This window comes from Clarias gariepinus, chromosome 10 (genome assembly GCF_024256425.1).
Source record: "Clarias gariepinus isolate MV-2021 ecotype Netherlands chromosome 10, CGAR_prim_01v2, whole genome shotgun sequence".
NCBI classification, from domain to species: Eukaryota; Metazoa; Chordata; class Actinopteri; order Siluriformes; family Clariidae; genus Clarias; species Clarias gariepinus.
The window spans coordinates 19,005,195-19,017,773 of NC_071109.1; the positions used below are offsets into that span (position 1 = coordinate 19,005,195).

Sequence of the window (12,579 nt, forward strand, 5' to 3'; positions counted from 1 at the left end):
GTTCACTTAATTTAATTCCCACACAATGTTGCTGAGCCTAGACCTAACAAACTGAAGCAACCCCAGATCATAACACTGCATCCAGCGGCTTGTACAATGGCCATTATGCATGATGGGTACATCGCTTCATGCACTTCCAGTCTCACCCTAATGCAACCATCACTCTGAAATAGGATCAACCTTAATTGTTCCAAAGTCCAATCTTTTTGCTTTCTAGCAAACTGAAGTCTTTTTGTGATTATTTTCACTAACTAGTGGTTTTCTTATGGCCACACAGCTGTTTAGTCACTCTGAGTTCACATCAAATTATGTGTAAGAACTGCTCTTACTTTCACTATTAAACGTGGGTATGTTTTTTTTTTTTTTTTTGCATTTTGATTCCCAAGTTTGTTTGTTTTTACCACATTCTTTCACAAAATTGATGGTTTAGCACTGTCATTCCAGATTTTGATAATGTGTTGAAGCACTCTTCAAAGAGCATTTTGTAATATTTGCTCCTTTAATATGTAGGCCTAGTGTTGACACTGCATAATTTCTTAAGAAATATAAAATCAAACTGAAGGGAGGAAAATGTGCACGTTCGCAGATATAAAAAAAAGGCAAAAAGATAACCAATAATGTTTACCGAACACAATTAAAGGTCTAGCTGGATAAACTAATTCCCATAATGCACTGCAGACATACATTTGTTGTGCGACACCGCTCGTTGAAAATTGCGCATGCGCTAAGAAAAGCGCATGCGAGTTTAAGCAAAGTGCGTCAAAATTACACGACAGCAAATATTTGCGCTACGCCGGGTGGGCCATCTGTGTGATCAAAGGCAGCCTGAGGTCTTTCTCGGGTTCTCTTGTTGAGAGCTTGACGTGTTCAGGTGAGTGCTTAATACATAATTGTACTTTAGCATCAATGTTACAATGGTTAGGTTTAGTATATTTTGTTACATTAAGTAATAACCACTTTGAAATGATGAGTTTAGAGTTAAAAACTGTCAGTGTTGAATAAGTAGCACGTTTCTAGTCGCGAGCGCGCTGCGTGCTTGTCTAACAGATGGGGCACACTAGATCTCAAAAACAAAATGTCACCATTGTTATTTTGTGAACACGTATAAGTTAACAAGTAAACACGAATTCAGGTCATTAAAACATGCTGGTAATTGCGGTAGTTATGTTAACAAACTGGGTACTGCAGCCATAATGGCCATGGCGGGTGAGGAGGCTCTAAAATCGCCAGCAGCGTCCGCCATTTTGTGAATCTCGTTAGCCAAACGGCTAAAGCTAGGTGTTAATTTAAGCGAAGAGCGTGTTTATTTTGCGAACTCTCCAGGATTTATATGACGGTTTCTACGAAAATTTTAGAGTAGACGCTTAGTTAACGGTATTTACTGTGATATCCGCGTAGTTTAAATGAGGCTAACATGAAGCTAAATCGCTAGCTTGTGCGGTTACTGATGCAGCCGGGTTTCTGTCAATCCATGCTACTACTTAATTTTTTTCTACATAATAATTCTGCACGTGCGAGAACCAAGAAGCTCAGAATTTTTTATTTACGTGGTTGCTTATATACTCGGAGCATCGTGTGATGGAGATAGAATATTCTGCTCCTTAATTTTCCAACAGTGCTATAATGTACCAAAAACATGCTCCACTTACTGTTCACGATATGGTAGCATTTTTTGACAACATAATTTTGCAAAACACTATTTTGAATGCTTTGAACTTACCATTTGAGTGAAGTCTAAGTACTGTTGTTTTTTATGCTTTCCTTTGCAAGCAGTTTATGAAACATGCTTGATATGACGCACTTTTTAAAAAAATCTTCTCTAAAAACTTAATTATGTGCCTAATTCTTTCTATAGCCTGATATTTAAAAAAAAATGCTTGACAGTCTTTCGGCTGCTCCAATTGACAGAGCAATATTGTTTTATTTTGATTGTTTGATCCATATTGTTTCCTGTTACCTGCAAACATTATATTATATATATTTTTTTGTTTTGTTTTTTTAGCTGAAAATGGCGGAGGCAGACAGGCCTGGAAAGCTTTTCATCGGTGGCTTGAACACTGAAACTACAGAGAAAGCTCTTGAAAGCTATTTCAGCAAATTTGGCCGGATATCTGAAGGTAATTAATAAAATTAACAGCAAATAGTACATGCTGTGGAGTTGAAACAAGCCCCTGTACATGTGAAGACATTTACTGGTTAAGTAGTGTTTACAAAATGATAAGCTTGTTTTTACAGAACAACCAGACTCGAACAACTTGTTGGTTAGTCTGACCTTGCTGTAATGATTCTTCGTTTGTGTGCGATATGGGGGAATTACTTAACATCAAAAGTTGGAAATGACAATTAGTTAGGGAAAATATACAGAGCTTCTTAGTGAATTTGCCTTCTCCACATCATATACAATGTCTAGACTCTGTTTTGCAAGCTGTGATGAATACTTTTGGAATTGATCCAAAAAGTGAAAATAATTACATCAATACCTCTGAGAAGTTCTGAGCTTGCATAAATCCAGACACTATTTTGTTTGAATTATTATTTTTTTATATATATATTTTGCTTTGACACTTTATTTTCCACATTCCACAGTTCTGTTAATGAAGGATCGTGAGACGAATAAGTCCAGAGGGTTCGCTTTTGTGACTTTTGAGAATCCTGGTGATGCAAAAGATGCTGTGAGGGAAATGAATGGAAAGGTAAGATCCAGTTAAATTGGTCTGTTGGGCTGTGATGATGCTTCGTGGCAATGATCAGTTTGAACTGATTTAGCCCAACTGTCCTCTAAGAAGTACTGAGCTTATTTATGAAAATTATCTGTTATCTATCATTTTACCAAGAAATCCTTGTTAGCCTTGAATAATTCCAGCAATACCATGTTTTTTGTTGTTGTTTTTTTCCCCCCTAGGCCCTAGATGGCAAACCCATCAAAGTTGAACAAGCAACAAAGCCTCAATTTGAGTCATCTGGCCGTCGAGGCCCTTCGTCGATGCATCCTCGCAGTCGTGGCTCTCCTCGAGGGCCACGTGGATCCAGAGGAGGTCCCAGTGGAATGCGGGGTCCACCAAGCAGAGGTATTAAGCAAAAGAATAGAAGCTTTATTTACACAATTAATGAATGTTGGACTGTGATGACTTTGCTTAATTTGATCCACTGGAGCTGATGTTCTTTTCAGTTGTTCTCTAAGAAGTACTGAGTCTAAAGTGTTTAAATAATGTCACTCTGTTGGGCTGCAAAGTATTGTGATAACGTAGAGATTGTAGAACCTTTTTTTAAAGGCATGTCGTCTAGAGGACCCCCAACAAAAAGAGGACCACCAATGCGCAACGGAGGGCCACCACCAAAGAGACCAGCACCTTCTGGGCCAATGGGCAGATGTAAGTAGTGGTCATTGATTTAATTATTTTGTTTTGCTTGTTCCAGTTCTGTATTGAACACTTAATGTTGCTTTGCAGCACCAATGTCTAGGGATCGAGATCCTTATGGTCCCCCTCCTCCTCGCCGAGATTCACTTATGTCTAGAAGGGATGACTACCCATCACCACGTGATGATCACTACAGTGTCAAAGACAGGTAAGCCACTTGAAATGAATTATAATTTAATAATGTAATTTGTATCTTTGTGTAACTCTCAGTCCGTGCTGTTTAGCTATTCTAGCCGAGACTACATGAGCTCAAGAGACAGTCGAGACTATGGCCCTCCACCACGGGATTATTCATATCGTGACTATCCCTCCCAGTCCAGTTCCAGAGATGATTACGGTTCAGTGTCTCGAAGCTACAGGTATACATTGCTCTTTTCCACTAGTATTGTTTAGGAGATATTGAGCCTGTTGCCTGACCTTTTCCTTTATTGTAGTGATCGTGACAGTTATGGGGGAGGTCGTGAACACAGAGGATATATGGAGCGAACAAGCGGAGGCTCTTACAGAGAACCCTATGATGGTTACGGTAAGATTTCAGACTTTAGTGTTCTAGAAAAAAAGAGCTTAAGGATGTCTGAACAGTGCTGTGCTCCTGCGACAAGATGACCTCATGTCAATGCAAATAGTCATGGGTACCTCCAAAGCTTCCTCTCAACTAAAGTCATACAATTTCTTCATAAGAATTATCCCTCCTCCTTTGAGCCTTTCCAAGAGCCCAGTATAAATCACACAAGAGAAGCAAAGTGGCCAAACTACAGTGTTTCCTCTTGACCCTATTCCTAAAGGAAACCAGTTGAACCAACATGTTGACATGAACTAATAAGTTAACCTGGTTTAGTTCGTAAATCCAGAGTTCCACATTCATTCGTAATTAAGTCATCAAACACTTGAGAGCTTATGGCCCAAGATCTGTAGATCATTCATACCACCCCATGAGGAAAATATTTAGGACAGTGGGCACTTGACAACTTGCACAAAAAAAAAAAAATGTCTGTGAATTTTGCCAATTACATGACCCATTGACCCTGCAGGTAACTCACGCAGTGCCCCACCCTCAAGGGGACCTCCTCCGTCCTATGGTGGGAGTGGTGGAGGCAGTCGCTATGACGACTATGGCAGCAGTTCCAGGGATGGCTATGGCAGTCGCGACAGTTACGCCAGCGGTCGGAGTGAGTCGTACTCTGCTAGCCGAGCCGAGCGCCCGGCCAGGCAAGACCTCGAGAGAGGCTACCCTCCTCGTCAGTACAGCAGCTCAAGCCGAGGCGCACCTCGGGGCCGTGGAGCTAATCGAGCAGATAGAGGAATGAACCGAAGTCGGTACTGAAATGGACTCTGCTGGAAAAGGGTTAGGTCACATTGTGAAACAACAAAGAAGCAAAATTTTTAACTTCTAGCTTAACTCTAAGCTTCGGTTTCAATCTGTACGCAACCATGTCAAGTTTTTTTTTCCTGAGTGTTACAGTTTGTTTTTCCCCCTGCCCATCTCTCGTTCAATAGTACTGTTGCCAATTTAAGTGCGGAGTGTTTAGTTTTGTGCCCTAGTGATGTAAAAACCTGCAATGCCCAAGATGTTTTTCATTTATCAATAAAATTTTTTATCAAAACATTCATGCCCCGCTCCTGTTCAAAGAGGACTCACTTAAATGGTGAAAACTGTCAGCTACCAGCCTCATTCATGGTGAGGGAAAACTTAATTGATCCATTTTAGATTATGTGGAGAATCTTGTTGACTATGTTGAGTCTGTTAAGAACAAGACCAATGTCTTTGCAAAACTCATTATCAATATAGTTTTCCTCAGTGCAAATGGATTCCTCATCACAAATCCTAAACATTGACGGCTTGCAACGACCTATCCAAAGACAACCAATATGCAAGAAACAATCCAACACCAGATTAAACCTGACATCAGCTGGTAAGCAAAGCAAACCCTTTTGTCTCTGGTCTAAGTGAACTGACACAATGGTATGAGTGGTATCTCAACATCAGGTTAGTTAATACACCATCTTTACTCTTCTGGGCATACAGATGATAACCCTCTGTGTTAACACCGTTCAGTTATTTCATGGTTGATCAACTTGGCTCAAAAACAAACAAAAAAAATCTAACAAACACAAAAAAACCTCTGCTTTCAAAGGAGTCTGCCTAATCTTTTGTGAAAAATCAATGGATCATTTGAATTTAAAGTACCATAGTCTCAGGATTGAATGACGAGGGAAAACATGGATTTCCAACTCTCCAACACAACATTCCAAGTGACAAATGGCATTTTAAGGATATTAAGATGAAGCCTCCCACCTTTGGACAATTTCTACAATGTAGTATAAGTCCCCCAAATTTCAAATCATATCCAGAGCATTGTCAGTGGAACCTTATTGTAAATGTTGCCTTTAGTTTTAAACAAAAGCCAAAGCTGCTCACAAGCAATTCCCTTTCTAACAAAGGAGAGACGCCTGGAAAGACACTTCTAAAATTCAGCCTGGAAAATAACTGGATGCCAGTCAAATTGGATCCTGATGCATTAAATTATTTTTGCTTTCATGTACTTTGTGTGTAGATCCATATGTTTTTGTTGCTGCAGCAGTATGTTAATCAAATTTTCTTATTGCAGGATGAACAGCCTGATCAACAGGACCAGCGCTTATAATCCTTAAATGCACATGGCTGCTTACATGGCTGCTTGGTTGTAGCCAACATGTGCAGCAAGCATGGCAATCTGCAGGTATACCCACTCCCGTTAGACTCGTTTATTCAATATAAATTGTTTTCATTTTCTCATTTCCCTTCCTTCTGCCTTTCAGATCCAGATTGAATTGTGACATTTGTTCGGGGAGTCCTTAAGATGGAATTGAGATCAAGTCTACAAAAGTGTTGCTTTTTTGAGCATTGTGTGTATCTTCCTCTTAAATAAACATTTTATGTTCTTTAAACCTGTGTCTGTCCATTTATTGCAGGGCCACTTTTTATTGAATATTGTATAAAATAAAAATAAGCCATAAGCAGCATTTTCTCACTTCAGAGTCTTGGTCTAAAGTACGTTCCACACGGGTTTAGGAGCTCTATTGGGTGTGCATGTAGTTCGCTGGAGCGTCAGGTTGGCGGGGATGTACTACATCCTCTTGCTGAAGAGTCGGGGATGATGCTTCACTGCTGGTTTTGAATGCTGTTCCGCAAAGCAGAAGTGTTGCGGATGTAGGCAGCGGCCTGTGTGCTGCAGCAGCGCAGCCCGAGCAGCCATGAACCCGGAGGAGCAGACTGTAACCTGGCTCATCTCTCTAGGAGTGCTTAATTCCCCTAAAAAGAACATCGCGGATCCGGAGGGGTTTCTCAAAACATCACTTAAAGATGGAGTCGTTCTGTGCAAGCTTATGGAGCGACTGGTACCTGGATCTGTCACAAAGGTAACACGGTTCGTGGAGGGGGGATAAAGGATGACTAAACAGACAGTAATGTAGTAGTTTGTGGTTACTTGTAGCTTTGGGCTTGACTAAGATGAGTATGAATGTAACGGCACAATAATGCATTAGCTGAAACACGATAAGTGCAACGTGCAAGAAGACGGAAAAGAAAACGTCGAGAGAATACACACTAAATACTTGATCGTTAATTTGTAATAAGTCGTTCAAAAACGCCCGAATTAATTGCGATGTAAACTCCGACTTCCTGTCTCAAGACTGAGTGTTCCGCATTCTCTAACGTCCTTGTCGCGCTCAGCTGCCTGTATCGCGTTACACTAAAACAAACACGCCGTTCATATCAGCCGCTATCCACTTCTAGACCTTTTATATACTTTATAAGGCAAAGATTTAGTCTGACGGTTTTTATTTCGGTCAAATAATAGGTTGAAAAATGCTGCTAAAACGTACACAAGGCTGTACAGTCTGCAGCCGCCGTTTTCTGACAAGTTTAACGTGTATGTGTGTGTGTGTGTCCATGTATGTAAAGCTTAAATCAGATAAAATGTTTTAGCTGAGATTGTTGTTCGGGCTTATTTGTGATGAAATGTGAACATATTTAACCGCTACAACATCCCACAGTCGGTTGTTGATAAAGGCCTGCTGAAGTACGCGTCAGTTTAGCGTGTTGTTCAACACAAAGTTCAAGCACTGTAACGAATAAAGTGTAATATAAAGAATGACTAAGTAATGTAATGTAGTCAGTGTGGTGTTTGTCTCAGTAGTCCCGCTTTAATATGTCCATACTTGTCGCCACAGAGCCTGAACAGATCGTCACTTCCTCCAACAAAGCTCCTTTTCCTGGTGTGACGGGGAAACAGGGCTGTAAGCGTTAAAGGCGATAGCAAAAGAGTTTTTGCTGACAAGAAACACTATCGCATAACGAACTCGGACAAACTAAAAAGCGCTAAATCGTTATAAACGGACCGGTTACGCTGTTTAACTAGAGGGAATCTGATGTAAAAAAAAAAAAAAATTATAATACTAATAAAATAAATAAATCATGCGATCAGTTCGCGCTTGTTTTCAGCCTTGAGTAACGGTAACGACAGTATTAGACCGTGACATCAGTATTATAATCATTCTTTACCCTGTTCGTTTTTGCAGTATTGTCCGGATCCTAAGTGTGAAGCCGACTGCATTGCTAACATTCGAGAGTTTTTGAAAGGATGCACCTCTTTAAAGGTTGAGGTAAGCTGTCATTGCACTTCATTACGAGATAGCATCATTCTCCCAACTAAATGCATGACACATATAAAGATATGCATATGAAGTGGCATTATTATTATGAGGTACACAATCATTTGAAAAGTCTCAGCCATTAATAATTTGAGAGAAACGTTCTGTGCATATAGTTGACCTAGTTCTGTTTAGGTCTGCATCATAAATCCAAGTCAGATAGCGAGTGTACAGTAAATATTGTACATGTATTACACTATGTACACTAACATGCATGTGGTTTTACCAGTATTGGTTGCCAGTCAGCACTCTTCTCCTTTGTGGTCTCTTAATCTTAAGTTGAGGGTTACATCCTGCTTATCCGTCTATCACTATACTTCTGTAGCCAACTCTGATCAAATAAGTGCATAGATTATTAAACTAGATTTCATGTATTTTATAGGGTATTTTTGTTTCTATGAAACCTACAGTAGTAAACAGGCAGTTTACAGGCTACGTTGTGAAGCGCAACCAAAAGGGAACTTTATATCAGGAATCATTTAAGTAATGCTCCAAGTGAGCATTGCAAAACAACACCTTAAATATTTAGTTTGCTCAAATAAATGCTGTTTCCTCCCCAAAATGGGAGGGCTATTTCCAGTTTGAAGGGTAAACATGTCTGGGCAGCGCTGTCACCTGAAAACCGAGGTTGGACTAGCAATGACATGTCAGGATTTCAGGGTGTTTTTGCTGTACCTGTGCTTTAACAGTAAACATATTATTAGCAAAATATTTTTGCAAACTATATTTGCCCTGTCATGTACTGTAAATGAAATGTCGGTTCTTCCAACTACTTCCCTGTTTAGTTCTGATTCCAAAACAAAGTCAGATCATTAAGTGTCCTTGCGTTACTTTATTGTTTGAAATGCTAGCAGGATGTGATGCTACGATGCAAACAGAGCACTTGTTTTAAAGTGGAACATGTGAGATCTGAGAAGTCCATCACCCACTGCTCACAGAAGATGTTAACCATGTGACTGGACAGAGAAGCCACTTGCCCAACTTTCGCTTCTGCTTTTTCTGGAAACACTTCAAAGCAGAAGCAAAGTAAAAGTAGTTCAAGAGCTATCTTAATTATTATTCAGACTTCAGCTGTTCACATGTTTTGTGATGTGGCTTAATGTTCCCTACGAGCACATACATTAGAGTTATTTTACTTCATCCTGTTTCTTATACATGGTTATACATGTTTGCCAGCTATAACTGTTTATTAGTATTGAGGAAGCAGTAAAGCTAAAGAAAGCTACACCAGTATTCATTTAAAAAAATTCCCACTTTTGAAAAAAATCTGTAATTCCTAGCTATTGTGTCAATCTTTGTTGTTGCATTTTTCGCTTGAATGTTGAGTGTTGTCATATTTGAGGGCTTGACCCATTTTTCATAGAGGCATATAGTCATCCCTTGCCATTCCATTGCCATGGACAATAATGTGTAATAGTGGGTCATCTGGTAACCCGCGGGTAACCCGCGGGTCGGGTTGGGGCGGGTAAAAAAATTGTCAGTTTATTTGCGGGGTGGGTTGGGGCGGGTCATTAAAAACAAAATTAACTAAAAATTCATGTATGTTGCGTGCAATTCCCTATAGCCTATATTAAATATTTGGGAATATCTATTTTTATATTTTATTAGGTTCTTTGATAAGATTACGTCACGTGACAAGTCACGAAAGCGCCAAGCAGCCACCGCTGCCAGTCACAACAAAAACAAAGAAATAAATATCGTAGCATCACATCCTGCTAGAGGTGCGGGAGAAATTGAGGTCGGGAATTTACATCAACGCTAAATGAACATTTCCGTGTAATAAATAAAAAAAAAGGCAGTGGTTATTTAGCGTAGGCTGTAAACTGTAGGCCTGCCCTATACAAATCTAAAATGAAAAATTGTTTAGCCTAGATTACAAACGCTGCTTTGTAAATGTTTAAAATGTGTATCATTATCTTGTTATTAATATGACCTGATTTATCGTTCATATTCATAATCATATGTTGTTGCCAGTTTACAGGGCGATGTTTCCAAGCACTTTCAGGTTGAAATAAAGGCTGTTTTTATTTGAATTACAATGCCTAGTATGTCTATTTAATGGTCGCGGGGCAGGGCGGGTTGTAAAAATAGATACAGTGGTGCGGGGCGGGCTGGGGCCGCCAAATAATTTCATAAGAGCAGGACCCGCGGGTTGGAAAAATACCCGACTCGCGCATCACTAATGTGTAACTGTCTGTGATATTACGTGTGCTGTCTTTGCATAAATATGCAAACTTTTATATCACTATCCATATGAAAGCAGTAGTCAGCTAAGTTAACAGTTTTGCATCCGCAGCCACTGTCTAGTTTGCTTTCGCCCTTCATTTGCTCCAAGTTAACATTTCTAAGCTAGAATTTCATTGACTATGTGTTTATGTAGCATGTTTGTGAGGGTCCTTGAATGTCAACATAAAGTAAGTAAATGGTCAGAGTGTGAGTGGTGCATGATTTGCCTACTTTTACTGTTTGTGAAGTTTGCATGTCCTCCCTGCGCATAGTGGGTTTCCTCTAGAACCTCTAGTTCTTCCTATCTACAGGAGTGGGTTGCCCGTAGTGTATGATTAGGGGGATAGGCTCCAGGTCTCTCAAGCAGTATAGGTAAAGGATGGATGGATCGATGTTACTTAGAACAACAGGTTATTACCCTTTCGAAATAACTCTGCAAACTTGATAAATAAACCTGTAGTAATGTAATGGTAACAAGCTGGAATGAAAGTCTAAAGATAAGCAGATCAGTAAATTCCAAGATAAATGGATAAAATGGGAGGTACACATTCAATAGCACATGTTAAAAAAAAAGGCAAAGTCTTAAAGATAGCATCTCTAAAATGTAGGAAGGAAGGAATTTGGCCAAGACAGTCATCTTCATAGCCAGAGGGAAGAAAACAATAAACTGTTTTTTCCCCCAGCTTCTTTAGAGCTTTGATTTAGATTTAAGTATGCACTAGATTGTGTGATTAAGTTTGAAATATATAAAGTCTTTGTCAACCTTTATCTAAACTAGCTAAACTAGTTGTGCTGTGAAAACAATTCAAATAGTAAACTGCTTCAGAGTAAACGATAAAGTTGAAAAATTCTTTATCCTGCCCTGTTAAAAACTGCTAATGGCTTCTAAACAGATACAAAGACCGCAATACCTTAGTGTACCATGTAATCTCCCTGTTTATGATGTTTTATTTAAAATGTGAAACCTAACCTGTTGGAAGAAAACAGATAGCTGCTTGGGAACACTGGAGGCTTTAGAGCGAATGGCGAGAGGAGAGTGCAATTTGGAGACATCTATATCCTTATTAGTGGTCTTATATCACTGTACAACTTTTTGATGAACTTGAATTTTTTATTGTTTACACTGAAGCAGTGTTTTTATCGTGTAATTCCTTTTTTTATTCAGTGTTTTTTTTTCTTCTTCTTTTTTTCATTTCTAGGGTTTTGAGCCGGAGAGCTTATATACTGGTGAAAATTTTAGCAAGGTTCTGTCTACACTGACAGCAGTAAACTTCGCCACTCAAGGTAATTGTATCGCAGTGACCACGGCACATCTTTGACTATATAGTGATGTTCTACTTGTATGTCTGTGAGAAATCTGTGTATGGGTTTTGGCATTAAATGAGCCTTGTGTTCATTTTTGTCTTAACACTAAAAGTCTCTCATAAACCAGAAGTAACTCCAAACTGGCAGTGAACAATGGTTAGCTTTGAGTACCATCAGCTAGATCATTTTCCTTGAACATTCCAATATGCCCTGAGGCACCCGAATGTGTATGTTGGCAGTAGTTGAGCCAGCCATGCTATGCACTGCTAAGTTAACACACTAAATCTGTGCCTGCTTTGCTCATGGCAAGACTATTAATATATTTCCTGCAGTTCAAATACATTACCCAAAATAAGTGCACTGGCCCATCTGTATCATCATTTTTATATAGAATTTTCTAATTGCCTTTGAAGAAAATGACAAAATGAGTTTATATGATGTTTGGTTCTTCTGAATCATCTGTGTAAGTTATAGGTTGGTCAGTGGTTAGGGTGTGATCCCTTACCAGAGGGTGTGTGAAATATAACTTGTATTCGTACCCATGTCCTTTGAAGCAGGGTTGCATTAAGTCTTATGCATGCATCTACAGATGTTCTAGAGATGTAAGTATGTTTCTGGCTAGAGTGCATTTGTATTCATATAACTGTCTTTCAGAGTGACATGAATTTTAGCCTTACTCTGATTTATCACTATAGCATTAGAGGGCTTTCTTATAGATCTGTCCTTCCTGAAGTCTCACACAGCATGCCAACTACATTTAGATTCGACCTTTGACTCGGCTCTTCTTCCCAAACTCTCCCTGTGTGTTGTACTGTCATGGATTTGCTTGAAAGTTTGGTCATGTGAAACCATTCATTTTGGGTTTTGGTACATTTTTTTGTGCACAGCATCATACTTTGTTTTAGTGTTCCCTGGCAGATTTTGAAATTCACAATTA

At 39.3% G+C, this 12,579-nt stretch overlaps 2 protein-coding genes and 3 non-coding genes across 8 annotated transcripts in view; all 5 read left to right on the plus strand.

Annotated features, from left to right (window-relative positions):
* Positions 1 to 720: 720 nt before the first annotated feature.
* On the plus strand, positions 721 to 6,347 carry rbmx (RNA binding motif protein X-linked). 3 transcript variants are annotated; one of them, XM_053505898.1, is made up of 10 exons: positions 721 to 871; positions 2,003 to 2,117; positions 2,587 to 2,693; positions 2,903 to 3,068; positions 3,258 to 3,371; positions 3,450 to 3,567; positions 3,644 to 3,778; positions 3,854 to 3,945; positions 4,451 to 6,139; positions 6,219 to 6,347. In XM_053505898.1, exons 2-9 carry the CDS (start codon positions 2,009 to 2,011, stop codon positions 4,741 to 4,743), a joined length of 1,134 nt encoding a protein of 377 aa, XP_053361873.1. In that variant the 5' UTR covers positions 721 to 871; positions 2,003 to 2,008; the 3' UTR covers positions 4,744 to 6,139; positions 6,219 to 6,347. The 3 variants fall into 3 exon arrangements, with proteins under 3 accessions (XP_053361873.1, XP_053361875.1, XP_053361874.1); XM_053505900.1 differs by having other exon boundaries at positions 6,029 to 6,139; XM_053505899.1 differs by having other exon boundaries at positions 3,273 to 3,371.
* LOC128532403 (small nucleolar RNA SNORD61) lies at positions 2,425 to 2,500 on the plus strand. Its single transcript, XR_008361309.1, has one exon. It is a non-coding gene; the product is annotated as a small nucleolar RNA SNORD61 (small nucleolar RNA).
* On the plus strand, positions 2,722 to 2,796 carry LOC128532401 (small nucleolar RNA SNORD61). Its single transcript, XR_008361307.1, has one exon. It is a non-coding gene; the product is annotated as a small nucleolar RNA SNORD61 (small nucleolar RNA).
* On the plus strand, positions 3,119 to 3,194 carry LOC128532402 (small nucleolar RNA SNORD61). The gene has a single exon (XR_008361308.1). It is a non-coding gene; the product is annotated as a small nucleolar RNA SNORD61 (small nucleolar RNA).
* Positions 6,348 to 6,572: 225 nt separating the features above from the next.
* arhgef6 (Rac/Cdc42 guanine nucleotide exchange factor (GEF) 6) overlaps positions 6,573 to 12,579 on the plus strand; it is a 34,127-nt gene continuing 28,120 nt past the window's right edge. For both annotated transcript variants that reach the window (XM_053505350.1, XM_053505351.1), the window contains exons 1-3: positions 6,573 to 6,818; positions 7,980 to 8,063; positions 11,537 to 11,621. In XM_053505350.1, the coding sequence (XP_053361325.1) occupies positions 6,654 to 6,818; positions 7,980 to 8,063; positions 11,537 to 11,621 (334 nt within the window). In that variant the 5' untranslated portion in view covers positions 6,573 to 6,653. The remainder of the gene's footprint in view (positions 6,819 to 7,979; positions 8,064 to 11,536; positions 11,622 to 12,579) is intronic.

What these genes read in the sequence shown, in the direction of transcription:
- rbmx (XM_053505898.1), top strand. Translation starts at nt 2,009, where the DNA reads ATGGCGGAGGCAGACAGGCCTGGAAAGCTTTTCATCGGTGGCTTGAAC. An exon ending in TGAGGGAAATGAATGGAAAG is followed by an intron (nt 2,694 to 2,902) that starts GTAAGATCCAGT and finishes TTTCCCCCCTAG; the next exon opens with GCCCTAGATGGCAAACCCAT. An exon ending in TCAGTGTCTCGAAGCTACAG is followed by an intron (nt 3,779 to 3,853) that starts GTATACATTGCT and finishes CCTTTATTGTAG; the next exon opens with TGATCGTGACAGTTATGGGG.